The 27088-nt window shown below is 46.2% G+C and overlaps 1 protein-coding gene across 1 annotated transcript in view; it reads left to right on the top strand.

The window, feature by feature from the left end:
• The window catches only part of LOC136671806 (ephrin-A2-like), a 115666-nt gene that overhangs the window by 87959 nt on the left and 619 nt on the right, over window positions 1–27088 (top strand). The window contains exons 2-3 of the mRNA XM_066647649.1: window positions 17954–18246; window positions 25287–25352. Of these exons, the coding sequence (XP_066503746.1) occupies window positions 17954–18246; window positions 25287–25352 (359 nt within the window). The remainder of the gene's footprint in view (window positions 1–17953; window positions 18247–25286; window positions 25353–27088) is intronic.

The raw sequence follows: 27088 nt of genomic DNA, 5'->3' as shown, positions 1-27088 counted from the left end.
ATGGTTCGTTGGTGGAGGCAAAAAATATTCAAATGCCCGGTTCGTATCTTGGAAAGTTCGTTAGTATAGGCGTTCGTATAGTAGAGGTTCTACTGTATTAACTTTTGGAGTATTGTCATTTTATTCAACAAAAAAACAACCTTAAATAATGAAATAGTTTGACGATGGAATCACTGAATTCATCATGAGCTCCATCAAGAAAAGTAGTGCTACATCAGTTTGTTCTGTTCTTGGGAATATATTGTACCCAAAAGTACGGGTGAGTTTGTGTTTCGATGGTTTAAAGATGGTGACTTTGTTATCGATCGTAAATGTAGGGAACTAATTGTTAATTTATTATTGACATTACATATATTCGACGGGTGTAAATAATTCAGCAGTAAGGATTAAGTTCTGAATTGTTGTGTAGTTATTAAATGGAGCTTTCTGTTAAAGAACTCTAGTAAATATTAATAAATTCTACACCAATAAGGAGTAATACATGTATTTTAACATTAAAATCTTATATATTTGCTTGTTAGGCCAAATACAGCCGTGCTTCAGCAGCTCAAGCGCATATCTATCAGCACTGCTTTGTGCTCTTCGACTTTTCTGTTGGAAACCTCACCCCTACCAACGAACTACATTCTGTGGCCAAGAGCAGCTTGCACTGAGCTCAGACTGACGTTTCCTCTGAGATGAGAAGGTGGACAGATGGAGGGCTTGGATGCTGTCGGCTCAATTAGCGCACATTTCGGCCTCGCTGCTGCTAGCAACGGTGGCCAGCCAGTCCCAACCTTTTATGGTTATGGGGTTCTGGCCAAGCAAGGGCCGGACTAGATGGAGATGAAATCAATCTAGTCCTGGTGTCTGAAGATGCTAAGGACACAACTGCATCCTTTTGTTTTGCTGCATAAACCCAGCACTGTGGGCTTCAGCGGGTCCTGGTGGTGTGTAGAGGGAGGGACAGACCCCAGGTGAACAGCCCCGGTGGCTAGAGCCTGTGTTTGATGGCACAATTAAGGCAGGGCAGCGCGGATCTGATCCCCAAGCCGTGGATGAATTGGCTCATTGAGGGCTCGTTACAGAGCAGCATGAGGATTTTAACCCTTATCATTAATTTGTTGCCTGCCACAGTCGGGAGGGAGTGAAGGAGCTCATGGGGCTTTCAGCGCTACCTAATAAACAACCGGCCAGGGAACGTAGCGCTGCAGCTGACCCCAGAGGCCAGCTCACTGATGCCCTTGCTTTTCCTTGATTAACCGATTGAGGGCTAAATGTAGCACCCCCCACTCCTCCCTGGTGCTTTTTCCCTTTCCTCTCTGGGCTCCCAGAATCGATGCGTCCATCGCTGTTGTCGCTCAGCAGCTTGGCTCCCAGACTGCACAGGCCGCGGGTCATGACCCTCATCGATCCTTCAGCTAGGTGCTCGTCTGGCCTGGTGATTGATTCAGTGCCTCTAATATTGCTCACTGCTGGACAGGGAAACGAAAGGGGGAGATTCATCTAATAGTTGGCACCCCCCACCCCCCCATTCCCAGCTCCTGGCCTGTTCCATTGGCTTGTATCTGCAATATTTGAGTCAATGAAGCATGCCTTCATTAGCCCCACTTTGGGCCTGGCCGCAGACTCCCAGCAGATTGCACATACACAGATAACCATCTCTGTGAGGAATTACCCTCCAATTTAGTTCCTCTTGATTAGACGCCTGAGCACAGTGTTACAGTTTAAAGGGGGGGGGGGGCAAGAAAGAAAGACAGGTTTTTATGGTTTTGTTTTACATTTATGGGAGATGGAGGCGTTAATGTTTATTGCCAAAGGCACGTTGTAGTCTGTGAATAGGCATAACACCGGTGTCACATTCACAGTAACACACAAGCAGACACAAGTTCAGCACAAGTTCAGCAGGGGTCGACCGTAATCAGAGACCATGAGGCTTTGTGGTTGGGTTTAGTGTAACATGTGGCATTGAGCAAGGCAGCGCAGTGGGGCTGGGGCTGATCTGGCAAAGCTTATTCTCCCAAAACTACACAAAACCAGCACTGCCTGATTTTAACTACAGACAATTACAGTCATTTACAGTGTTCAGTGCTAATGTAGAGTCTCGTGCTTTTATCTTGCCCTTAATCTCTCGCCAGTTCAGCTGCTGATTGGAAATCCATGTGTTGTTTAGTTATTTATTTATTTGTTGTAATTATTGTTTAGTTCACTCCAAATCAGACCCTGAATTAAGTAGAAACAAGCCCCACCTTAAATAAAGTGCAATTAAAAATGAAGTATTAAAACAAGGAAATTATTCATTCTTTCTTTTGTTGTCTATAATCACTCCATCATGTTCGGGATCGCTGTGGTCACCCTGCATCACCCAGTCACTCACCTGTACCTCTGGACAATTTCATTCACTCACTGTGTCTCACACTCATATCTGTGGACAAATTCACTCCCTTATCCAGTCACTCTCTCACTCACCTGTGGACAGTTACACACACTTACCCAGTCACGCACTCACACACACCTGTGGACAGTTACACACATTCACACACACACACCTGTGGACAGTTTCACACACTCACACCTGTGGACAGTTACACACACTCACACCTGTGGAAAGTTATACACACTCACACCTGTGGACAGTTACACACACTCACACCTGTGGACAGTTATACACACTCACACCTGTGGACAGTTACACACACTCACACCTGTGGACAGTTATACACACTCACACCTGTGGACAGTTATACACACTCACACCTGTGGACAGTTACACACACTCACACCTGTGGACAGTTATACACACTCACACCTGTGGACAGTTATACTCACACTCACACCTGTGGACAGTTACACGCACTCACACCTGTGGACAGTTACACGCACTCACACCTGTGGACAGTTACACGCACTCACACCTGTGGACAGTTACACTCAGTCACACCTGTGGACAGTTACACGCACTCACACCTGTGGACAGTTTCACACACTCACACCTGTGGACAGTTACACTCAGTCACACCTGTGGACAGTTACACGCACTCACACCTGTGGACAGTTATACGCACTCACACCTGTGGACAGTTTCACACACTCACACCTGTGGACAGTTTCACACACTCACACCTGTGGACAGTTACACGCACTCACACCTGTGGACAGTTATACGCACTCACACCTGTGGACAGTTTCACACACTCACACCTGTGGACAGTTACACACACTCACACCTGTGGACAGTTACACGCACTCACACCTGTGGACAGTTATACGCACTCACACCTGTGGACAGTTATACGCACTCACACCTGTGGACAGTTTCACACACTCACACCTGTGGACAGTTACACGCACTCACACCTGTGGACAGTTACACGCACTCACACCTGTGGACAGTTACACGCACTCACACCTGTGGACAGTTACACGCACTCACACCTGTGGACAGTTATACGCACTCACACCTGTGGACAGTTACACGCACTCACACCTGTGGACAGTTATACGCACTCACACCTGTGGACAGTTACACTCAGTCACACCTGTGGACAGTTACACGCACTCACACCTGTGGACAGTTATACGCACTCACACCTGTGGACAGTTTCACACACTCACACCTGTGGACAGTTTCACACACTCACACCTGTGGACAGTTACACGCACTCACACCTGTGGACAGTTACACGCACTCACACCTGTGGACAGTTATACGCACTCACACCTGTGGACACTTATACGCACTCACACCTGTGGACAGTTACACGCACTCACACCTGTGGACAGTTATACGCACTCACACCTGTGGACAGTTACACGCACTCACACCTGTGGACAGTTACACGCACTCACACCTGTGGACAGTTACACGCACTCACACCTGTGGACAGTTATACGCACTCACACCTGTGGACAGTTATACGCACTCACACCTGTGGACAGTTATACGCACTCACACCTGTGGACAGTTATACGCACTCACACCTGTGGACAGTTACACGCACTCACACCTGTGGACAGTTACACACACACTCACACCTGTGGACAGTTACACACACACTCACACCTGTGGACAGTTATACACACTCACACCTGTGGACAGTTATACGCACTCACACCTGTGGACAGTTACACGCACTCACACCTGTGGACAGTTATACACACTCACACCTGTGGACAGTTACACACACTCACACCTGTGGACAGTTACACACACACACACCTGTGGACAGTTATACACACACACACACCTGTGGACAGTTATACACACTCACACCTGTGGACAGTTACACACACTCACACCTGTGGACAGTTTCACACACTCACACCTGTGGACAGTTTCACACACTCACACCTGTGGACAGTTTCACGCACTCACACCTGTGGACAGTTACACGCACTCACACCTGTGGACAGTTACACGCACTCACACCTGTGGACAGTTACACGCACTCACACCTGTGGACAGTTATACTCACACTCACACCTGTGGACAGTTACACGCACTCACACCTGTGGACAGTTACACGCAGTCACACCTGTGGACAGTTATACACGCACTCACACCTGTGGACAGTTACACACACTCACACCTGTGGACAGTTATACACACACTCACACACACACCTGTGGACAGGTTCACACACTCACACCTGTGGACAGTTTCACACACTCACACAGTCCCTCACACACACACACACCTGTGGACAATTTCACACACTCACCCAGTCATGCACTCACACCTGTGAACAGTTTCACACATTCACACAGTCCCTCACACACACACCTTCACACACTCACACAGTCCCTCACACACTCACACCTGTGGACAGTTCACACACTCACCCAGTCACACACTCCCACCTGTGGACGTTTCCACCCAGTGAGGCGGGAGACTCCAAAAACCCCAGAAACAAGAAAATCTGATAGAAACTGCATTGGGGGAAATTAGGTCAAGTTCAGCCGAGTGCCTCACAGCTGTATGTAGATGTAGATTAGGAGTCACTCAGGGTGATTTAGCACAAATGTACGATGTAAATCAGAGCCCCTATTACAGGATTGATTATGTAGCAGCAACTTAAAGAGCAGTCCTCGGAGATGCCATTTCCCTATGAACTTGTAGAATTCAAACACAAGGCGCCCGTAGCCAGGCCCTGGAACACGGAGACTGCTCCGGCAGAGCCGTGCCCTCTGTTGTGGCTCAGGTCGTGGAGGCATGAATGAGGTTCAGCGGCAGCACCGTTTCTGTCAGGACTGCTTTACTGTACCGCCTGCTCGCTGCAGCGGGCCAACTCGCCTTTGATCCCTGGGCACCTTTGATTCACTGGGCTTCTCCGGCCTCGCCTTGTGAAGGCAAACAAGTGGAGTGTGGGGGGACGGTGGGTGGATGGCTGACAGCAGCACGTCACTGACAGGTTCTCGGGAGGCCTTAGCACACGTCTTCTCTCCGCCTTTGTTCTGTCGGGACCGTTTCTGAGCGGTGGTCAGAGGAACCTTACTGTCTCTCCCCGCTAATTGATTTCATTTCTTCGCTCCCGAGTCCGAGGGGCTCTGAGGCAATCAGTGCGTTACGTACAAGGTCATGAAAAATTCATCAGCTCTGTTCAGGAAGCACTCGTCAGCGTCCTGTTGAAAATTACGTGGCCCCGAAGAAGAGAGGGTTCTTCTTTGTTTCATTTGGTACAGAAACAGGAAGTGAATAAGATGACTCTGTCCATTTGTTTCTGTTTGTCCTTTATCTTTCGTAGATTAAGGTGTTTATTGAGATTTAATAATAATAAAAATTCCAGGCCAGAAAGCCCAAGAAAAAGTAGGCTACTGCTAATACATCAGGACTATGGCCCGGCTCTGAAAGGGTTAAGGAAGACAAAGACAAGCCATGTGACAAGAGATGTGTCTCCTGGCAAAATCTGTCTATCATTCAGGAGAGCATTTCTAGACAGATACCTGACGAGGCCCAGTGGTGACTGGAGGAGATGGATGGATGGGCTTGTGTATGGGGGGGTGTGGGGGGAGGGAGGGGGGTGATCCTGGGAAATGGGCAGCATTGAAGGCTTGGGTTACCCGTGTTGCGGAGTTGTCCGCCCAGGGGGCCACACTATGCTGCCACTGTCTACTGCCCCTGTGGGCGTTTTAGACACACTGATCCAGTGCCCACAATAGGCTTGGGTTTCTCTTTCCCCCGCTGGCCGATGCAGGCCACAGATAACTTTGTCTCTGGGCTTGTATCTTTTATCTCACATCTGGGAGTCTTGCCTGGGAGCTGGATGGTGACTACACTGCCTGCATTGTCCCAGCCTTGTCATTACAAGGCTCGAGTTGCGGGCGGTGCAGGCCATCCTCCAGGCACTACGGCCTTCTACCTGAGTGTGTCAACCATCCACCGTAATCCTACATGTGCGAGCGGAGAACGCAGCCCATCAGCACAGCTCTTTAACTAGTGTATGGCTGTGATTTCAGCGACTGTGCGGAGGACACAGTCAGAATCACGGAACTGAGGAGCAACAATAATAAGTATTACCCAGTGCTCTGACATTAGCATTAATGACTTAAATTACAAATTGCTCATTAATATTCCTACTATTCCATTTTTGCTATTGTTAAATGATTGCAGCAATATCAGTAAACAATATTTTCTCAGTGTCTGCGTGGGTTTCCTCCAGGTGAATGTCTGTGAGGAGTGTGGTGTGTTCTTCCTGTGTCTGCGTGGGTTTCCTCCAGGTGACTGTCTGTGAGAAGTGTGGTGTGTTCGCCCTGTGTCTGCGTGGGTTTCCTACGGGTGACTGTCTGTGAGGAGTGTGGTGTGTTCTCCCTGTGTCCGCGTGGGTTTCCTCCGGGTGACTGTCTGTGAGGAGTGTGGTGTGTTCTCCCTGTGTCCGCGTGGGTTTCCTCCGGGTGACTGTCTGTGAGGAGTGTGGTGTGTTCTCCCTGTGTCCGCGTGGGTTTCCTCCGGGTGACTGTCTGTGAGGAGTGTGGTGTGTTCTCCCTGTGTCCGCGTGGGTTTCCTCCGGGTGACTGTCTGTGAGGAGTGTGGTGTGTTCGCCCTGTGTCTGCGTGGGTTTCCTCCGGGTGACTGTCTGTGAGGAGTGTGGTGTGTTCTCCCTGTGTCCGCGTGGGTTTCCTCCGGGTTCGCCGGTTTCCTCCCACAGTCCAAAAACACAAGTTGTTCTCTGGACCCACCGTGACCCTGAACTGGATAAGGGTTACAGATAATGAATGAATGAAGTCAATATTTTCTTAAAGAAAAATAACTAGTTAAAAACCCACAAATCCAAATGTTTAAATAAATAAACAAATGGGGAAAAAATATAATGGATTTCATACCACCCCCCCCCCCCACCCCCCCCCCCCCGGGTTCCTGTTGCTTGCCCCTGTGCCCATGTGGAATGTAACCGCACTGGTACCTCCATTAGAGCGCCTCTGCATTGATCCAAATGAAAGATACGAAAGATTAAGTTTCATATGAAAGAAAGTTTGGCTCTTGGATTTCCTCTGCACCGCGCAGATCTACTGATAATCACATTAACTTTTTAACAGGTTTTTTGGGGGGTACTTACAAGCTGAAGTTAACAGAGAAATGCCTCCACGAAACACTCGCCCAGTGAAGCGTCCTCTGTTATTGATGGAGCCCCTGTAGATACACACAGCAGTTTGTCAGAATGGGGTGGTTTTCGAGGGGAGGAATATGTGGTATGAATATGGCCGGCTTGGAAAATGATGACTAATGATGCAGATGCTCTCGCCACTTACGTGAAATATATATTTAATCAATACCTGCTGTAGGTGGGGGCGCATATTACTGCATAAATCGCCACTTTAGGCTATGCCCTGAAACATACCGCTACCTAATCCATACGCTCCTGTCTAAATACAAGGAACGCTCTCTGCATGGACATATTACCAACTTTTATTTGATTATTTGATCATTGGAAATCATTCTAATGACAGTTCTTGACCTGCCGGACCGTTCTTAATGAGTCTGTTAAGGCCTATCCAGTTGATTACTGCCCAGTGTGATCACTGTGTTCTGAGATTTTCTGTTCCATCTGTGATTTTAACAGCCGTGTGGAATCTGAGTATCGCTTTGATCCAGCAAAGCACGCAGCAAACGTTGTTGTATCTGCGGTTAGCGGAGAGCATCTCCATTTAAAATGTTCAGCGCCAGCTTTTGAAAGGAGACTTTAGAAGGCGCTGGTGTGGGCCGTGTGAGGCACCTGGGCTGGTTGCTGGCTGTTTGACTGAGGGGGACAATGGCAGTGAAATGGGCCTAGTGCTCGGAGAGAGAAATAAAAGAATACATCAAGGCCCTTTAAAAAGGCCTTGCAGGGCAAGATGAGAGGAGTCGAGTAGATGGGCTCTTAGGCCGAACGCGTCACCCAATCCCTCTCCTGTGGACCGGGCCCAGGCTCTAACTCTATTAGCCTGCACTTTGCTAATGGTGTTAAAAAAGACAAAGAGGGCAGGCAGCGGAGAGTAGGCCTGGTGATACACTTAGCTCTAGAGTGCATGGCATCATTATCATTTTTGGTCGGGTGCCTGTCCACCCTCCCATCAACACACACACACACACACACACTGACCCACAAAGCTCCTTGCACACAGAACCCGAAACCCGAGCCGAGAAGAGGCAGGGTTTGCATGTGCTTGTTGAACTGCTTTGTGTGTTTGTTATGGGATGCTGACGTGTGCGTCAAGGGGAGAGGTGTTGAGTTAGTGTCTGCGTGAGCGTCAGTCAGTGTGTGTGTGTGTTCATGTGAATTCATGAGCCTCCATGCCTCCGTAAGCATGCAGAAGCACTCATAGTTCTGCTCTTGTTTGCTTTTGATGGTGTGCTTTCTGAGACAGGTGTTTACCCACCCCATGATGAGACAAACAGTGTGTAATCTCATCATTGTGAATGAGTGCGCCCACTCCCTCGCTGCATATTATAGAGCTCAGCAGCCCCCTAGAGGACAACACAAGCAGAGAGGGTGGTTCTCATTGTGGGTTTTGTTTTTTTTATTATTTCTCCCTGTCCACATAATCAACTTAATCTCGTAACCCGCCATGAAATCCCCCACTTTGTAAAACATGGAAGTAAGTGATTGCATATGGCAGATGTAAAGAAGGTTAATGTCCGGCTGAACCCCGCTACACAGTCTCTGTCTAATGTTGCGCACTAATGTTTTCAGAATGCTGAGTATGTTTCAGCAAATTAAAGCGAAACCAAACCTCTGTAGCTCTGTGATCAGGTAAAGTGCTCCTGTCACTTACAGCCAGGGAGGACCCACCTAGACCAAATACACAGCATGATCACGATTCAAAACAGAGAGCACTAATTACAGGACAGGGGGCTTAAGAAGGTTTGAATTCCTCAAGACTCTGGAGGTGATGTTTTTCCTCTGTTTTCCAAGAGAAGGAACGGATTCTGGAAAACTGGAACGATGTCTTGGGCAGGTTTTGATTCGATTATCCACACAGAGACAACTGAAATGTTACACACGTCTTTTAGTTCTTTATTGCAGTATCACAATTTAATCAAATAAATAAATAAAATGTAAGAAATACTGGTGAGTTTAAAGTGCACAGGATCTAAGGGTGTTTACACACTTACTGTTTAATGTGGTGAAAGCTAACACTGGTTTGTTTTCACCCTTGAAGTCAATTGGGGAGGTGTAAAAAAAAAAAAAGAGTAATCACATGCGGAGCAAAACAACTTGAGAGGACATGGTAAGAATGTGATCTGAACTCAATCTGACCCCTGTCAGTTGTACCCAGCAGGGCTGAGCTAAATGGCTCTGGTAGCCAGGTGTGTTTTGCGTAGTTTAGCCACTGATCTGAGAAATAGAACAGAAACATGCACTAGTCCAGAACACAAGGCCTTTTTTCTCCTGTGTTTACTTTCTTGCTCCCACCCCCAGTCAGATCTGACCAATCAGCAGTGAGAACAAATCAAGTCAAATTTATTTATACTGCGCTTGTTACAGCTGATGATGTCACAATGCCGCTTCATATAATTGCATACAAAATACATTACTGATTAAGACTGGTTCAGAGCCAACGAACTACAGAAGTAACATTGTAACATTGTCTTCTTGGGATTTGATTCTGCAAAAGGATGTGAATAAATAGCAGTGTATTTGCAGTGAGATATATCGTGTGTCCATTTTCTACTTTGCATAAGGCACGACAATAACTCCCTGATTGTAGTTTGCAGCCTGTATTTTTTTGCACCAGTAATACACACTCCTTATTCCCCTCCTCGAGGAGAATATGGACAGCTAATAGCCCAGCACTCAATAAAGCTGAGCACCTCATACGGTGCTAATCAGTTAAAGACGACCCTGCGTAAAGTACTGGAGAGAGACTGGTGAGCACATGGACCATTTACAAAGTCAGACTCGCACCTGTTAAACACCATTTGGTAGTTGCTGCTGGTGTTAATAAGTGTCTACTCATTAGGGTTCACAGGAGGCGAGTCGGAGGAAGTCGGCCAGCGGCAGCTCTGGGCTGAACGAATGGGACCATAATTTATCACAGCTCTGCCAATAGCCGTCGTCTTTGATCAGCGGGCAATCGGGCAGTGGGGGCAGGGCCTGTTTGACCCACCTCTTCCTTTCTCTCGTGGTTAATCGGAGGCGTGACGCCTGTCGATGAAGCCAGAGGAGCAGGGAGGAGAGGGCTGCTGGCCCCGAGGCCTGGATTAAAGCTGCAGTACAGACCTTACTGCTTGGATACTATATTTTTGTTTGTTTTGTCTTTGAACATGAGCTGCTTGCTGTCATTAGTGTTTGAATCAGTTTGTGCACATTTTATGCCATTTACAATTTCAACTCGACATATTACCATCTTCAGATCCGGACCTTGGATGCAGGTTCCAGGCTGGGTTTTTAAAATGGCCGCCTGGTATGACACTATTGCTGCCAATGCACCTGACAAGCCCTGTGTAGAGTCATACCAGGCGATATTTAAAATCCCAGCCTGGAGCCTAGATCAAATATCCGAATTTGGAGACCTCTGGCCTAAATGATGCTTTAGCTTCAGACCACCTGTGTTTGACCTAAAGGCAGTAAGACTGAACCGCAGAGGAGGACACCTTTTTTTTTTTTTGCCTACAGCCCCCAGGTAGGTGTGCATTCACGCACTCAAGCATTACCAAATTAGCCCCCACTCATCCACCCACCCGCAGACCATTTGTGGAGTTCTTTTTTTTTCCCAACACGCAAACCATCGCAGATGTGTCGGTGTTTTTTCCCTGTTCTCCTGCTGCTGAGGAAGTTGTGAGGGGTTTAGTCGAGGATAAATAGTTTCCCCAGTCAGAGGGAGTGTAATTATTCCTCTCTTGTTTGCGGTACAGTGGGAAACAGGAGAATGCGGTCTGCCTTCTCAACAGGTGACTGCGAGTTCGTGGAAAAGTGCTTCTTAACAGACGTTCAGCACAGAAACCTTAAATCTTCGTACCGTTAATGTAACCACTGGAGCAGGGAGTACACTCACGTGGAGTAATTGCACATCTGAAGGAGATGTTAATGCGTACGATATGAGGGGGTTCTCGTAACTACTTTGATTACACCTTGCATTTAACTTAACACAAGCTGACTACCGCTGACTACTTTGTTTGTTTACTGTGTTCCCTTGGCCAGCTTTGCACATTTAACAAGTTTGTAATTAGTAATACAATACAGTACGCATTTATCCGTTCGGTAAGTAATGTATACATAATGCAGGGCAGGTTTCCTCTTGATCAGCACACGCCATAATGATAGAAAACAGCTCAGGGTGGTGTAGCTTCATGACCTTCACACAAAACAGATTTGCTTTGCCTGTTCCTCTTTGTTCTTTCTTTTTTATTGTTCTTTTCGCCGCTACCCGGCTGAGTGACTGAAAGGTCTGCGAGAACAGGCCGAAACATGAAAACATAATTAAGTGAAGAAGCGCAGCTGCCCGGTGAGGGTGGCATGCTTTCATCCCACCTCTGCCACTGCTCTGTGACTGCGGGTAAACGAGGACACCCCGTAGGATTCGATGCATGCTTCTGTTTAATACGACATTGCATAAGCCACTGTGCTAATTACCACGGACCTCCCAAAATCTAGCCATCTTTTTTAGAACTAGGCATAGGAGAGGAACCGGGATGGTGCGGCGGGGGGGGTAAGATGAGATCCAGCTCTTTCATCTTCGCTAAGCCGAGGCAGTTCTTCCCTCGAGGCAGTCTCCGTTTTTTTTCTTTGTTTGTTTTGTTTCTCAGAGTGTTTTTTTCTCTTCTCACTAGCACTGACTGAGCATTAGCTGGGGGTTAAGTTTGCGTAAACGCAGTGATAGGAAAATTGCTCAAACCGAGTTGGAATAACAGGCGAGATTGCGGGGAGATGCTGGGGAGGGGTGGTCGGAGCTGGAGCGTGGGGTGGGGGGGTCGGCGTCTGCCTGACACGAAGAACAATAAACATGTTCCACATGGCGAGAGGTGGGCTGCAGTTAAAGCGCTAGACGTCGTACGTGGAAATGGCTTCCAGACCTGGTCCTGCTAGCACAAAGAGCCATTCTGCAACACGTGTGAGCGCACACACAGCATGGCCTCCAGCACTGCTCCGTCTCCCCCAGTCAGTCTATTATAAACACTGGCCCTGTTCTGTCACACGTGTTGCCGGACCTCTGCCACTAAACTGACCCGCGCACAAACAGCGCTCTCCATCAGACAACACCGGTCCGAACACCGGCACGCAGAGAGACGCCGAGGACACCCGAACGTCTGCTGTTTGCCTTAGACGAGATTCATCAAACCTAATGGCACGAGGCTTGAAGCCAAATTAGTCCTGACATGTGTGAAAAGGTTGTGTCAAGTTATTAGCTGGCTATGTTTGCGTTAAACAAACTCAGCTGGGTCATCGGTTAATTGCAGAATAAATTCATCCATTTGCCTCGGCTGGAAGTCAACAAAAGGTAAAAGAGAAAATCAACAGCAGAGCTACGTCTTGCCTACCTAAACGTAAGGGCGAAGTCCACGTGATGTAAAGGGATCTCCGCTTGTATTTGAACTGGCAGCGCTTGGCAGGTCTCTCTTTTGTATAGTGTCTGCAATGGGTCAAGATCTTGGCTGCAAAAAATAAAAGAACCTCAGCCAAGATCTTATGCGCAGTGCTCAACAGGGAGGGATATGAATGCTTGCCTTGTTGCCCTCTTGCACCACAATGCCTCAGAACCACTGTACACTGCCTTTTTTCTTATAAAACATGAGGCGTGTACTAACCGCAGAGGGTTAACTCAGGAAAGCACAGGTGATCAAAGAAAAAAAAACACTGCCACTTTGCATTAAGCCTTTTTAATAAGCCTTCTAACTGCTGGGTTTGGTACGTACGAGTACACAACGCTCAGATATTAGAGTGTTACAGTGCATTAGTCAAAGCTCTCTGACCTCCATCTTAAGGTGTGCATTAGCAGAGATCCCACCGCATCTGAATTCTCCCGTTTTCACTTAAGCAGCACCCAAGGCTCTCAGGGCTGACTTTTTACGACTCCTAATGGCTTTAATGACTCTTTGGCTCCTTGACTGAAAATGTCAAATGCCGTAATAAATTATGGGATCTCTCTTATCAGATCCACTTGTTTGGTTTTGACCTCTCGCGGTGCAGATGCTTCCTGCTCCGGGCCTTAAAAGCAGGCCCCGTTACGCACAAACATTTACCAAAGGAAGTTATAAAGAGCCGAGCCGGAGCCCTTCGCAGACGACGGTGCGGCTGACGCAACAGTAAATCAGGACGCTTCAAACCCCTGGGAGAGCGGCACCGGTTGAAAAGTTCATGCTGAGAATCTCTTTCTTCTAAACACGGCAAATGCAAACAGTTTCGTCTGATTAATTGAAGTCCCGTGGGGATTTTGGTGGCCAAGCAGAGCACCAACCTCTCAAGGAGCTTCAAAGTCTGTGCACGACTTTTAGTTTGAAAGCCTAATTGATCAATCACCGCCATGTGTTCCTAGTTGTCTGGAGAGCACGCAATCCGGAGACTGCAGGGTAGGTCTGTGTGGGATACAGGACCAAAGGGAGATTGCGGCAACACTCGTCTGGGGCACTGATATTAGGGGGAGGCCAGGCTTTGCGTTAACTACTTTTCTAACCACCACCGCGGCAATGGTCAGCCCTCGATCAATGCGCGGCGTGGCAGGCTTTATCTCCTGTTTTGTCGGTGGCCTGGCATCGATCAGCTTTTGAGAAAGTTGATACCCTGAAGATAAGACGGGAAGTAAACATCATATTAGTGGATGTTTGTCTCCTAAATGGCCCTGAATGGGCGAAAATTGTTTGGGGAGGCTGCTCCTAAATCAGGAGGAGCTCAAAGAAAGCAGAGCAATAAGAGGACCTCGGAGTGATTGATGAACGCAGCTCTCTCAGCCGCATGCATTAGCTCGCTCTAAACGCATCGGGCGCTTTTATTGATATTTTCATCTGTCATCTCGCTCCTTCTCCTCTCAGCTCCTCCTACATCAAGCAGCCGTCGTCCACCAGGTCGTTTTTTACACTCAGCCACACTTCTCGATCAGAAGGAATTGCTCAGGCTTCGGGAGCGTCAGAGTGTTGGGCAGCCTCCATTGCCGTTAATGCCAGCCGAGAGGGAGGTGGGAGGAGGCCTCGCTATTGATTTATTGAGACATAATGCACATTAGGAATCCAAAAGAGAGATGTTACAGTCCCACAGCCTACTGTAATGATATGGGTTCTCCATTAAAGGGCCCCGTGCACATGTTTTTTATGGCGGGATGATTCGATTTAGACCGCAGTTTACATCAGGAAGGTTGGGCACACCCAGCTTTTTTTTTTTTTAAAGCCTTCCCTGACGTATTGGTAAAGGGGTAATCACACAAATAAAGGCCTGAGCCAAGAAGTCTGTGGAGGGGGGGAGAGCAGCACCCCATTACTAACCAAAAAGTATTTTTTTTTAGACGGGAGGCCAAAGTAATAGAGAGAGCTCTCTGTTGAAAACAGGAGGAAGTGTTCTTTTCTAAAAGTGGATAATCTCGGACACTACAGCCAGGTTCTCCTTATATTTTATTTAGGCTCTTTTCCCTGCACTGGATGCTTGGCGAGAGCGAGTAGAGCAGCCTGTCAGCGTTTGCGCAACGTGTGGGTTTCAAGAGTGCCAGCGATGGAAGGAGAAAAAAGTGACATGTTGGAGGGAACAGGAGGGAAAAGAAATAATAAAGAAAAAAAAAAACATGCACTGAAAGAGGGATTGATCTCTGGGCCGCAGCGATAAGGGAGGGAGGCGTTTGGAGAAGCCTTACTCGACGGCAGCTGGAGTTTGGCCCCTCCGCAGCCCTCTGACAGTAATTCCACACCCAGATTAGCTGTCATCTGATGCCAAGCCTTACTCCAGCCCCCCTCCACCCCCTTCGTCTGCTCCTTACCCCCACTACCCCTGCCCCCTGTCTCTTTCAAAGACCCCAGACTGCAGAGCGCTCCTCTCATAAACATAGACTTAAGCCTATAGTCTACAGAGAGCCATGGTGCTTGCCTGTTTTGTTTTTGGGGCCGTTGCTTTTGTAAGGTCTTTTGGACAAAAGAGCAGTTCAGCGTGGAGATGCTTTGTGTCTGGGTTTCTTTACAGTGCCCCTAATGTACCATGAAGTGTATTTCCACCCATATTTGAAATTCCTTGCGTAATTCTCTGCACCCAAGAACCCTGTATTGTGTAGAAACTGATCCCATATTTTAGCCTCACCTTCCTGCGACTGATTGGTGCATTTATTATAATAGCTCTACTGGTTATTAACGGCTGGTTTTCAGGAAAAACCAATGTGTGTTCCTCAATTTTTTCACAGGCCGTTCTGTACATGTCCAAGAGCTGTAGAGCAGTAGAGCAGGTGTGTCAGTTGCACTCGTACCAAACCATTTGAGATCCCTCTACCGCAGCCGTCACCTCTCATTCCCATAAAACTCAGAAGGCGGACGAAATGGGGAGGCTTCCTCCAAAGAGAACACGACTCATCACTTTTCCCAGCTGCAAAACGGCGTTAAAAATAAAATACGTGCTGCGAGCTAAGAATAGGGCTGAGATATGGGAAGGATCCGCATCTGCGTGTGAAGAGTCATCGCCAGGCGATTTGACGAGGGTGTGCCCATAGCCGTAGGTTCCAGCGAAGCTGCGGCAGTCCGCGGGATTTAGCCAGCTCATGCCACCATGCAGGTGCTCAATTTGTATCTAAATTGCCCCGGCCGACAAACTCATTTCAGCTGAGCTGGGGGAGAGCCAGACCTTGTGAAAGCGCTTAATGAAGCCGCTCTCACTCTGTGAACCCCTGTCAATCTCCTCCTGTCCCATGCTGCTTGGTCATTCCAGTCAGTCCCACTTCAGCACCACTGGCCCACGTTATCCTCACCCGAGTCGCCCCCCTTTCCCACCACCTCTAGTCGCAGGGTGCAATGAGAATATCTCCTGCATGAGTGACATCTGCCATCAGCTATTTGCGCCGACTTGATGAGATCATTTTGGCGCTTCTAAAAGTCTGGTTAAAGGGCTAGTGGTGTTAAACGGAGCATATGGAGTTGCGTCCTGCAGCTGGAACCTCCCTTCGTCTGTGGTTTTTTGTTTTATTTTAAATCGAGTCCCTACAGAGGACCCTACCAAGTCCTGATCTGCTGTGGTTACTGTAAAGTATTCAGTGCTTGAAGTTCAGCTGAGGTGGACTGAGGTGCTTGGCTGACTGTAAATTTACTGTAAATTAATTTTTTGATTTCAGGTTTTAATTAAGACAGTGTCTTTCCAGTGATTAATCTGGAAAAAGCATTCATTTTTTGAATGTTAATTTTCTTACGTCAACATTTTACCAAAAATGTACTGGTTTTACAGAAAGTAGTGAGCTGTTAGTGGTTTTATTAGGCAATGTAAACAAGGTATTACACACACACACAAACAGCTGCTGCGAATAGTTAGGCATGTTATATATTTTTATTTTATTTATTTATTTTTGTGCCGGGCTGGGGCTGGACAATAATTCAATATCAATATTTATCACAATCTAAAATGCTTCAATAATAATGTTATGAATTTTTAAACACACTTTCAATATTTCAAAATACATTATTAACAACCTTACGCTCATTACAGGGTGCTGTTGTCAGTTCAGCAAATTCAATTTAAAATTTAGTTTAACATTGACAAAGCCAGTAGGTTTATGTTTGATGATGACGTCACGTTTCTTGTTTGTTCAGTTTTTCCGTGGATTTTGAACAGTCCTATGGTTGGCTTAATGCACACATTTATCTCTTATAACGTTGTTGAAGTTGAATATGGATTTTTTTATTTGTGTCTGAGTTGTGATTGCAGTTTTCTCAATTAAAGTTTACAAGTTTGATGTTAACTCCCCAAAACTTTAATCAGCAAATAAAATTCTGTTTAAAATATCACAAAACTACAGGAAGTCCTCGACTTACGACGTCGATCCGTTCCTACGTCGCGTCTTAAACCGATTTTCGGTGTAAGTTGGAACATACATGCATACTGTACGTGAATAACATACTGTAAACACTTATCCTAACACCTATCCTCCTCGGTCCCGAGCCGCTTAACCGTGTATTCTTCCGCCGCGCCGCGCACACCACACACGAAGTTCACGTTACAGCGTTTACGACGCAAAACCACTTAAGTCGAAACAAGGCTTTATACGGTAAATGAGAGATGTGTCGTAACCACGAAACATCGTAACTCAGGACTGACGTAACCCGAGGACCTCCTGTACTCTGAAATATTATAATAAATATAAAGGATGGATTTGTCTAACCAGATTTTCAGGCATATGACATTATATTTTTGGCATGCATTTTTTAATTCCCTTCTATAAAAAGCGAATACCAGCATTTTAACTTGAGATTAGTCATTATTAATCACAGAATGTCACTGTGTTTAACCTGATTACCTCTTTTAATCGATCGAGACCACTATTTTAAACTGCCTTGTCTCTCACATCAATGTAAAAGCCTTGTGTTTGTTGTCTGTGTTTGCTGTAGGTTCGTACATGGGGAGTACACGGTGGAGGTGGCCATCAACGACTACCTTGACATCTACTGCCCACACTACGAGGTGCCACTGCCACAGGAGCGCATGGAGCGCTACGTCCTTTACATGGTCAGCTATGACAGCTACATCACCTGCAACCACCTTATCAAGGGCTTCAAGCGCTGGGAGTGCAACCGGCCCCTGAGCCCCAACGGGCCGCTCAAATTCTCGGAGAAGTTCCAACTCTTCACGCCCTTCTCCTTGGGCTTTGAGTTCCGCCCAGGACATGAGTACTACTACATCTGTGAGTAACCTCCTCCTACTCCATCCCCCTACTTTTCACACAGATCCCCCTCGTCTGCTGCTACCCCCTGTCCAGGTGTCCTTATTGCCCCAGGGGCTAATCATCTGCTTAATTGATGGTTCTCGAGTTACAGGAACCAGGGCACATAGGGCAGAGGGAAGGCCTTCTATTGGGTGTGGAGGTCCCACAATGCCCCATAATCAGTAACATGTGTCACTGGGAGCTGTATATGTATCTGTTATGGTCTGTGACTCCTGTCTGTAAAGATAAATGGTAGAAGGAGATGTAAACTAATATATTAGTGTTTACAATTGATGACCCTTTATCATTAATCAGTCTTGAGTTACCAAGATTTCTGGCCACTTTGGGGGGGGGGGGGGGGGGGGGGGGGGTTCTGTTTGCTAGTTTTGTTTTGTTTTTGTTTGTTTTTTTATACGTAAGGAAAGTTGGAAATGTCACTTCACCACGATGTGTGCATTCATTTATCTTCTGTAACCGCTTACATCCAGAGCCCACCCAGAGTCATTGGATGCAAGAGAAGGCCTAACACACACTGGACAGCTCCCCAGTCCGTCACACTAACCCATTCACTCACACACTTACAGCAGTGGGAAATTTCAGAATCAATCCAACGTGTTTTTGGACTGCGGGAGGGACCAGAGCACCCGGTGGACACATACACCGACACAGGGAGAACACTGACTGCATTTTACTTTTGCACAATTTTTCCAACACCTCTTTTCTCTGTGATTTCCCCGCTGCTTGTTTCTGAAGGTCAATTTGATCCTGCTTTATGAAGCGCAAGGGAGTTGGCCACACAAACGGCAGGGGTTTAATTAATAAACTTGCTCTGTAGTTTCATTTGGCTTACATGCCACTGTCCTCCTCCCAGGGCTCTGAACCAGCTACCGTTTTATGTCATGAAACCATCATCTGTAGTGTTGACTATGATTTCAGCTGCCCTCACCTTCACTCTCACTGCTTTCATTAAGGTGTTCACGAGGCGGTTCTGTTGAATGTTTTTATCCAAACTGTGCAAGATGAATGAAGACACCTTCTAGACATCCCTTGGTCCAAGTGTTGACTTGTTTTTTGGGTTTCTATTTTTTTTTTTGCTTCTCATGCATCCCAAGCTCTCCCCAGAATGAAAATGTCAATTTGTCAAATGCGCCACACGCTATTAGCCTGGCACTTAGCCATGCAGTGTGAGTTCGGCGCAAAACCAGTTACGGACGCCGCCAAGCGGAACACACTCCAAATTATGCTGATTGTTCAAATCATATTTAGCAAGGGGAAAAACCTGATGGGGGTAATTGCATCCCCGACAGCCTGGGGGCGGCGGTCATTACCATTTTTCGGACAGGAACAGCTAAAAGCCATTAACCTCAGGGAGGTGGTGGTGGTGGTGGGGGGGGGGGGGGTGCTTGGGCCATCGGCACTGACGCCTCATCCTCCGGACTCTCACGCCCACCGGGCCAAGGTCACAGCGTCCGCACCCTTCCACCACACTCAGGACATGGCTCCGTCCGATGTCCACTTCTCTGCCGGTGCGTGACGGGGGAATTTGCCAGGGTGCATCTGTCCCTGTTTTGCTAATGGCTCAGAGAAAGGTGTCCTTTGGCCTGATAAAAAGGGCCCCTGCTGGGCCTAGGCAAAAGGGAAAAGCTCAGGGCAGTGCGCCGGATGCATTAATGAGGCAATTTAAGCCCTTTTTTTGGTTTTCCCCTTCATTTTTTCCTCTTGTGCTTCCACTTTTTTCCCTACTGTGTGTGTGTGTGTGTGTGTGTGTGTGTGTGTGTGTGTGTGTGTTTGGTCACAACCTAAGAGCATTCAGAGAAAAGTGCAATTCACATATAGAGTGGAAAAAAACATGTGAATATGGCTTTTCATCTTAAATGAATACAGCTCATTAACCACACTCTCAGGAAAAAGAGTTCTGTTTGTTCCTGGAGAAGTGTTCTTTGACTTATGACAACTGTGGGATGCTGCATGGAACTGTTTTTTAAAAGACTCTTTAAAGAACCACAGCAGGTTTTCCATCATGAAGAGAACCCTTTAACCAGAGGAAGTGTTTGTGCGCTCCAATGATGCTCTGTTTGTAGTTCTTTTTAAAGCTGTTGCTTTCAAAAAGAACCCTTGAAGAACGATTTTTTCCGGTCAGTAATGTGTGATTTCCCCCTCCCTGCTCTAGCTGTCCCGTGTTTTAAGAGCCGCTGCATGACCGACGTCTAGGGCCCAGAGGTGAGACACTGTTCTACTGCGGCCAGGGCCTGCCTCTGAGGACCTGTGGCTCTGCAGCACACAATGAAAATAGCACATTATGTGTTAGGACACTTGATCCTGAAAGGAGAAGCTTACAAATGGCTCGTTCGTGGACTAAAAGCACATTTGTTATAATCACGGTTATGTGGTCATTTGTGAACGTTCGCTGCCATCTGTTGTCTTTAATAACTGAGAGGCTCTGAGACTGGAAACGCAAGAGAGCTCTGGAAATGGGACACGTACGTGGAGCTCATTCTGAGATGAACAGTTTTAAAATTCTCAAGCTTTCATTATTTGTTTTTTTACACATTATGCAAATCTTTGTTGTTGCAATGTCATAAAACATCAGAAGTATTCCAAACTAATTTCCCTTTTTTCCAGCAAGAAATACATTTATTCTGCTTCTTATTTAGAGTTCTGAATCAGACGTATTACTCCGCTCATTACAGTGGACTGAGAAATCAGCTGCAGGACTTTGTCTGGATAAAGTTTCTTAATTTTAATTGATTTTATATATTTATTTATTTTATTTTATTTTAGCAGCTCACCTTCAGGGTCTGTGCCCAGTACAGATGTGTGCAGTAGGCCTCATATCTCTGGTGCTTGAGGCTGGAGTGGAAGAGTATGGCATCAAAATAGGTTCTAAAAAAAACAGAATCCATAACCAATTAATTATATTTTGTAGTTGAGAAAACTCACATTAATATTGAAAGTAATAAAAACAGGTTTTTAACGAGAATATTTCTGTATATCATCGTCTAATTTGAGTTTAATATTCTTGAAAAATCCGTTTTTATTTTCATTCATTTCATTATTTAGCCTTTTCTCAGTTACGCTTCTCTCTCGCTTTTGACGAGGGGGGGAGGGATTTAGACAGTCATTGGCTGCTAATGTTAAGCCCCGCCCACCCAGCCCATTCTGCACATCCTAACCTTGATCCTTGCTAAAAGACATAATCGTTAAAATATTTGATATTGCTTACATGTGTTTGTTGGTCGGCCATTTTCCAATCAGGGTAAGATTGCCGCACTCTCGCTGACGTAACGGTGTGTTCAGAATCGGCTGGGTGGGCGGGACTTCATTTCAGCATCCAATGACTATCTAGATCCTGCCCCTCGTCAAAACTCAAAAGCGAGAAACTTCTAGAGGTGACAGCGACACTGAGAGAAGTGCAACTGAGAAAAGGCGAAATAAAAGCGAAAACGGATTCTTCAAGGATATTAAACTCAAAAAAGTCTTTTAGACAAAATAGTTTAAATACAGAAATATTCTGTTCACCAACCTGTTTTTAACTGTCAATATTAATGAGAGTTTTCTCAATTACAAAATGACATTTATTGGTTATGAATTCTGTTTTTCGGTTCTCAGAACTTTAGAACCTGTTTTGACGCCATAGAAAAGCCTTACAGGGCACCATTCAGTCCCTTCAGGCCCCACTCCACGTCAAGCCTTCAAGCCTTGTCCATCTCACCACATATGGTCCATATTTCATTGCTTATTATCTTCTCAGTGATGGAAAGCTATTTTGGCTGGGGAGAAAAAGCAGTGGGCGTCGCAAAAATGTCTAACCCCCTTCCCGCTAACCAGCAGGGCGTCCTAAAACTTATTCCCCACCGCGGGATGTTGTCAGTCCTGCAAAGAGGCGAGGCGGGAGATGGAGAGGTCGAACGACAAAGAAGGAAAGAAAGAATGGAGGGTTCAAAGTTTGCATTCAGGCCCGGGTGATTCTTCTCCATGTCCTGAGCTGTTTTTAATGCTCTCCGCCCTGCTGCTCGGTCCTGGGCCGGCCATTGTCCCGGACAGCGGCCTGGGCAGGCAAGCACTTATGCTGGCTATTCAACAGGGCTCTTCTCCCTCCTCCCTTCAGAGAAGTGTTTGGCTACTACCAGTATTGTAGCTGTCATGGCCCCTGGGGTTATGGGGCAAAAGGGGAGAGGAATGGGTTGTGGGGGGAATAGGGGGCTTAGCTTGGTTATCCTCAAACAAAAGAGCATGTCCATCACCCCGGGACTGACCCCACCGCACCCAGCCTGAGTGGCTGAGAAAACGAATGGCAGCTGTGACCGTTTCACAGGACTGTGTACTGCTAATGGACATTTACAAACAGGAGACTCAGATACGTTTGCACAGTGCCTCTCTTTACGGGAACACACATCCTGTAACGCAGTCCCGCCCTCCTCAGTTTCTACAGGGAAGTTCTCAATGACAGCTTTTGAATATCTGCTTAATTTTACACACCTTACAGAATGCTAGTGTTTGAGAGCATAGCAAACGTGTTAGCATAGCGCTAGTACGGTCTGGTAAAATAAAACACAATTTGTCCCACACACAATTGAATTAATATATTATTTTTGTAACATCAAGTGTCTAGAGGCTGTACTAAATACTATTTTATAACAAAAGTAACATTTTAAATTGTCTGTGAGTGATAAGTATTTTGTTTTATCACTCATTGTATCTATAATACCACACCATATTGAAACAACTCACAGTGAGAGTTAGCCAAGCTAAATACATTCATTCATTCATTATCTGTAACCATTTATCCAGTTCAGGGTCACGGTGGGTCCAGAGCCTACCTGGAAACATTGGGCGCAAGGCGGGAATACACCCTGGAGGGGGCGCCAGTCCTTCACAGGGCAACACAGACACACTCGCACATTCACTCACACACTCACACCTACGGACACTTTTGAGTCGCCAATCCACCTACCAACGTGTGTTTTTGGACTGTGGGAGGAAACCGGAGCACCCGGAGGAAACCCACACGGACACAGGGAGAACACACCACACTCCTCACAGAAGCAAAATACAGCCTGCACATTATTGTGGGTTTATTTACAAGTGTTCTAGCAGTTCTCCTTGTGTGGAACTGCAATCTGATAGAGTGTGTTTACGTTCAGAAGCTCTGCATCCTTTAAGGTGGAATGGTACATTTGAGAAGAAAAATGACGTGGCTGAAGTTTAACTTGTCTGTAAGTTTTTATTCACTGTTTGAATTGCAACAGAAACTCTCTGATTAGTAGCACTTTCTGTGTGTGTTTACTTTAATGCAGTGTCCCGAATTTAGAATCATTTCCCCCTTAAGTAACCTGAAACAGCAAATATAGGTCAATAAGTATACATCCACTTATGAGCTAGCAAATTGTTAGGAAACATCTGAATTATATATAAGCTGATTTTTTTTTTATTATAAAATCATGAACATATCCTTTAATGTCCACACCTTAAGTCTTAGCTCTGTTTGAAAATGTTCATCTTGAGTTTATCCAACAACTGAGATCCACTGCTTTATGAAATACAATGAGTTCATAGTTCTCTCTCGCACCACACACACACACACACACATATGCAGGAGGAATGGCTGGTGCTCAGTTGGAGTTTGCAGCTTGAGGTTAAAAGGTCCAGCACTAAGGGCCGTCAAGCAGCTGTGATCAGCCGTCACTTTGAACTGTTCTTGAGAAATCGGCTTATCACACCGAGACTTCATTCAGCATATTTTTAAGGATACACAGACTCAGAGTGCGATAGAGCTGAGATTTAAATAGACCTTTCTCATTCAGAGTCATGAAAGCATACGTAGCCTGAAAGAGCACGGAGCACACGCGGGCGCACGCTACAGTATGAAATCCAATAATGACAAGCTTTGATTCCCGTCCATTAACATAGAGCAGTAAATCTGGGGTTATTCCTCTTTTTTCCCCATCTTTTCTTACCATATATAAGACCCTGCTGCCAATTTTATGTCCACTCACTTGAGAACACCTGTTAGAGCAAAATATAGCTGCGAGAGCCTTTAGTGTGAAACCCCTGAGAATGGCGGGAGCGAAGGAATTTTTATGGATCTGAATAATAGAATAAGAACTGTGTCATGGCAGCTGTGAGTAGTCTTCCATTTGTATCTTAAAAAAATTTGTCCTTGGCCAAATACACATTACCAAGCTTTTGAAGAGGAGGGAGGGGGAAAAAAAGGCCTCACTCAGCTCGGCCCTCAGTGTGTGTTTCTGCCAGTGATGTTATCGCTGAAGGTGCACAGAGCACAAGTATTCTTCACAAAGCATATGGAGTGTGTGTGTCTGAGAGAGAGAGAAAGAAAGAAAGTGTATGTGTGTGTGAGAGTGTGTGTCCACATTCTGGGTTGCCAGACATGTAGTGATGATTTGTTCTTTACACTTGTGTTGCAGAGCAGGCGGCCTGATGGTTCACATGATGAACTCACTTTGCCCAGCGCCAGAAGCGTCTCTGAGACCAGGGCTGTTTTGTCTCTTTTAGAAAACTATGTAACTCTTTTGTTTTTGATACAAGCTAATGCACATGTTGTAGCCATTCATTAATTCATTCATACATCACCTGTACCCGTTTATCTGGTTCAGGATCGCGGTAGGGTTGGATAATCACTGGGCGCAAGGCAGGAACAGGGGGTGTCGGTCCATGGCAGGGCACATTAATTATGTATTTTTCTTGTCTCATTGAAACTATTGTACCAGTGGCCTAAGTAAGTCTAATGCCCGAGCTTCCATTCACTTCCAGTCTATATTTAATAAGGTTGTGGCAGAGCTCAACTTGGCCTGCTTTTCTCTCCCACTGTTGCGTTCCAAGATATCAAATGGTGAACAATTTATCATCATTTTAGCTGGAGTCATTCTTAGAAACTCATTTGAAAACTGTTCAAAATGGTATTTGGGCTACGCTTTTAGATCCGTGTGGTGAACTTCCCAGTGTATAAAACTATTTGTTTATAAGTTAAACTAAGTCTTTGTCTCTCTGTCTCTCCACAGCCTCCCCACACCCAAACCTCGCTGGGAAGCCTTGCTTGAAGTTACGAGTGTATGTCAAGCCCACAAGTGAGTATTTCCATGAATCCAGAAGCCATAGGGTCCTTTAAACATGTTCTGCCCATTGCTGTTATTTATACTCCAGGCCTGGTGGTGTGAGCTACCAAGAGTTCTGCAGTCCTGAATTTAAAGCCCACGTGGTTTAGTCCAGTAGGAGATCCTGCAGAGTTCCTGTTACAGCACTGCAGCAGGGGCACCTGTATCAGCCTGTCTGATGAACGAAATCCGCAGCTTTATCTTGATTTAGGTGGAGCCATGTTCTCAGGCTTCATATGAAGACGACAGACCTCTACTCATGACTTGATAGTTTATAGCCTGACCTCTCCAAGCCACAGTCGTAACACTGCAGAGATAATGGTTGGCCCCCTCCTTAGGGAACGTTCTGTAGGAAGCTATTCATCTGACAAGGGCCAGATAACAATCCTGAAAAACATCTGACCTGCTACTAATCATCTCTGAGGAGCCACACAGGCCTAGCAGCCAGGCCTTCGCTCGTCCATCTTCCACACAGCTTGCATTTTAAACAAAAAAGAACTTGGTTTGTTTAACCCTAGGTCGTAGGAAGGCCCGCTACGAGGCCACGCTAACTCACCTTCCCCTCGTCTTGGGGGCCTCTGGAGCCGACTGCTATGTGTCAACGTCCGAAAAAGAGCACACGCTAAGCCAGGCTTTAGTAAACAGCAGTCTTTAGCCTTTCGCCTTTAGACCTGGCCAACGTCACCGTGAGCTCAAAGCTGAGAAGCAGTCCAGGGTCAGGCCCAGGTTTAGCGACGGAAGCTCCAGGTATTTGTACAAGGCCGAGAGGAACGCCATTATGTGCTGCGGAGACGTTAAGTTGAGTTTTTCAATATTTACCGTAGTGTCATTTGAAAGAGAGGCATTTCTGAGAGCCGTGCCTTTTCAGAGCACCTCATAAATCTGGCAGAGGATCCGTCTCCAGGACCAGAGCCCATTAGCCCTGATGTAATTGTTAGCTAACAGAGTAGCTCTCAGATCATCAGTTCCAGTGAGCAGTTAAGACAATTACATGCAAATTGGAGTGATGATGCGTCTCTACACCCCACCCCCCCCCCCCCCCCCCCCCCCCCCCCCCCCCCCCCCACACACACACACACACACACTCTCCCCCCTGAGATATGTGCAAAAAGAATTATTTACAACAATCTCAGCTCATTCTGCTGCTGGACACTGGCACATTTTTTAAAAAAGGAGATTTCTATTTATTTTAACCCCTCACACAAGTATTTCAAAACAGAAATTGATTTAACACAAACCTGTAACTGATGCAATATTCACAGAAATCAGCTCTGTTGCTGACAGAACGTCAAAATAAAAGTTGTACACAAATAAAAAATGGGAACAGGGAATGAGTGATGATGCCTGATGTGTGAATGAGCTTACACTGACGCAATATGTTAATAAAATGTAGTAAATGGGACAACATCTGCTCTTCCAGAGTTCAATAAATACATAACCATTTACTGGTCATATCTTAACATCTGTATGATGCCAGTAATTACTTTGAGTACATATCTGCTGAGATCAGTGTGATCCTGATATCATTGTGCGGTACTGATTTGTACGCACTGAGGCAGAGGTGCAGTTACGCCACAGTGACTTAGGAGATCCATTACTTCTCAGTGAGAACATCACAGATCTGATTAATTGCAGTAATTACATCACTGTAAATCGTGTGATGGTTCATTTTGAAGGACTCATGAGCAGATAATGTTCAGATTTGACTA

The sequence above is a fragment of the Hoplias malabaricus genome, chromosome 16 (assembly GCF_029633855.1).
Source record: "Hoplias malabaricus isolate fHopMal1 chromosome 16, fHopMal1.hap1, whole genome shotgun sequence".
NCBI classification, from domain to species: Eukaryota; Metazoa; Chordata; class Actinopteri; order Characiformes; family Erythrinidae; genus Hoplias; species Hoplias malabaricus.
The sequence above is the reverse complement of the archived record's forward strand: the minus strand, read 5'-3'. Positions and strand labels throughout refer to the sequence as shown.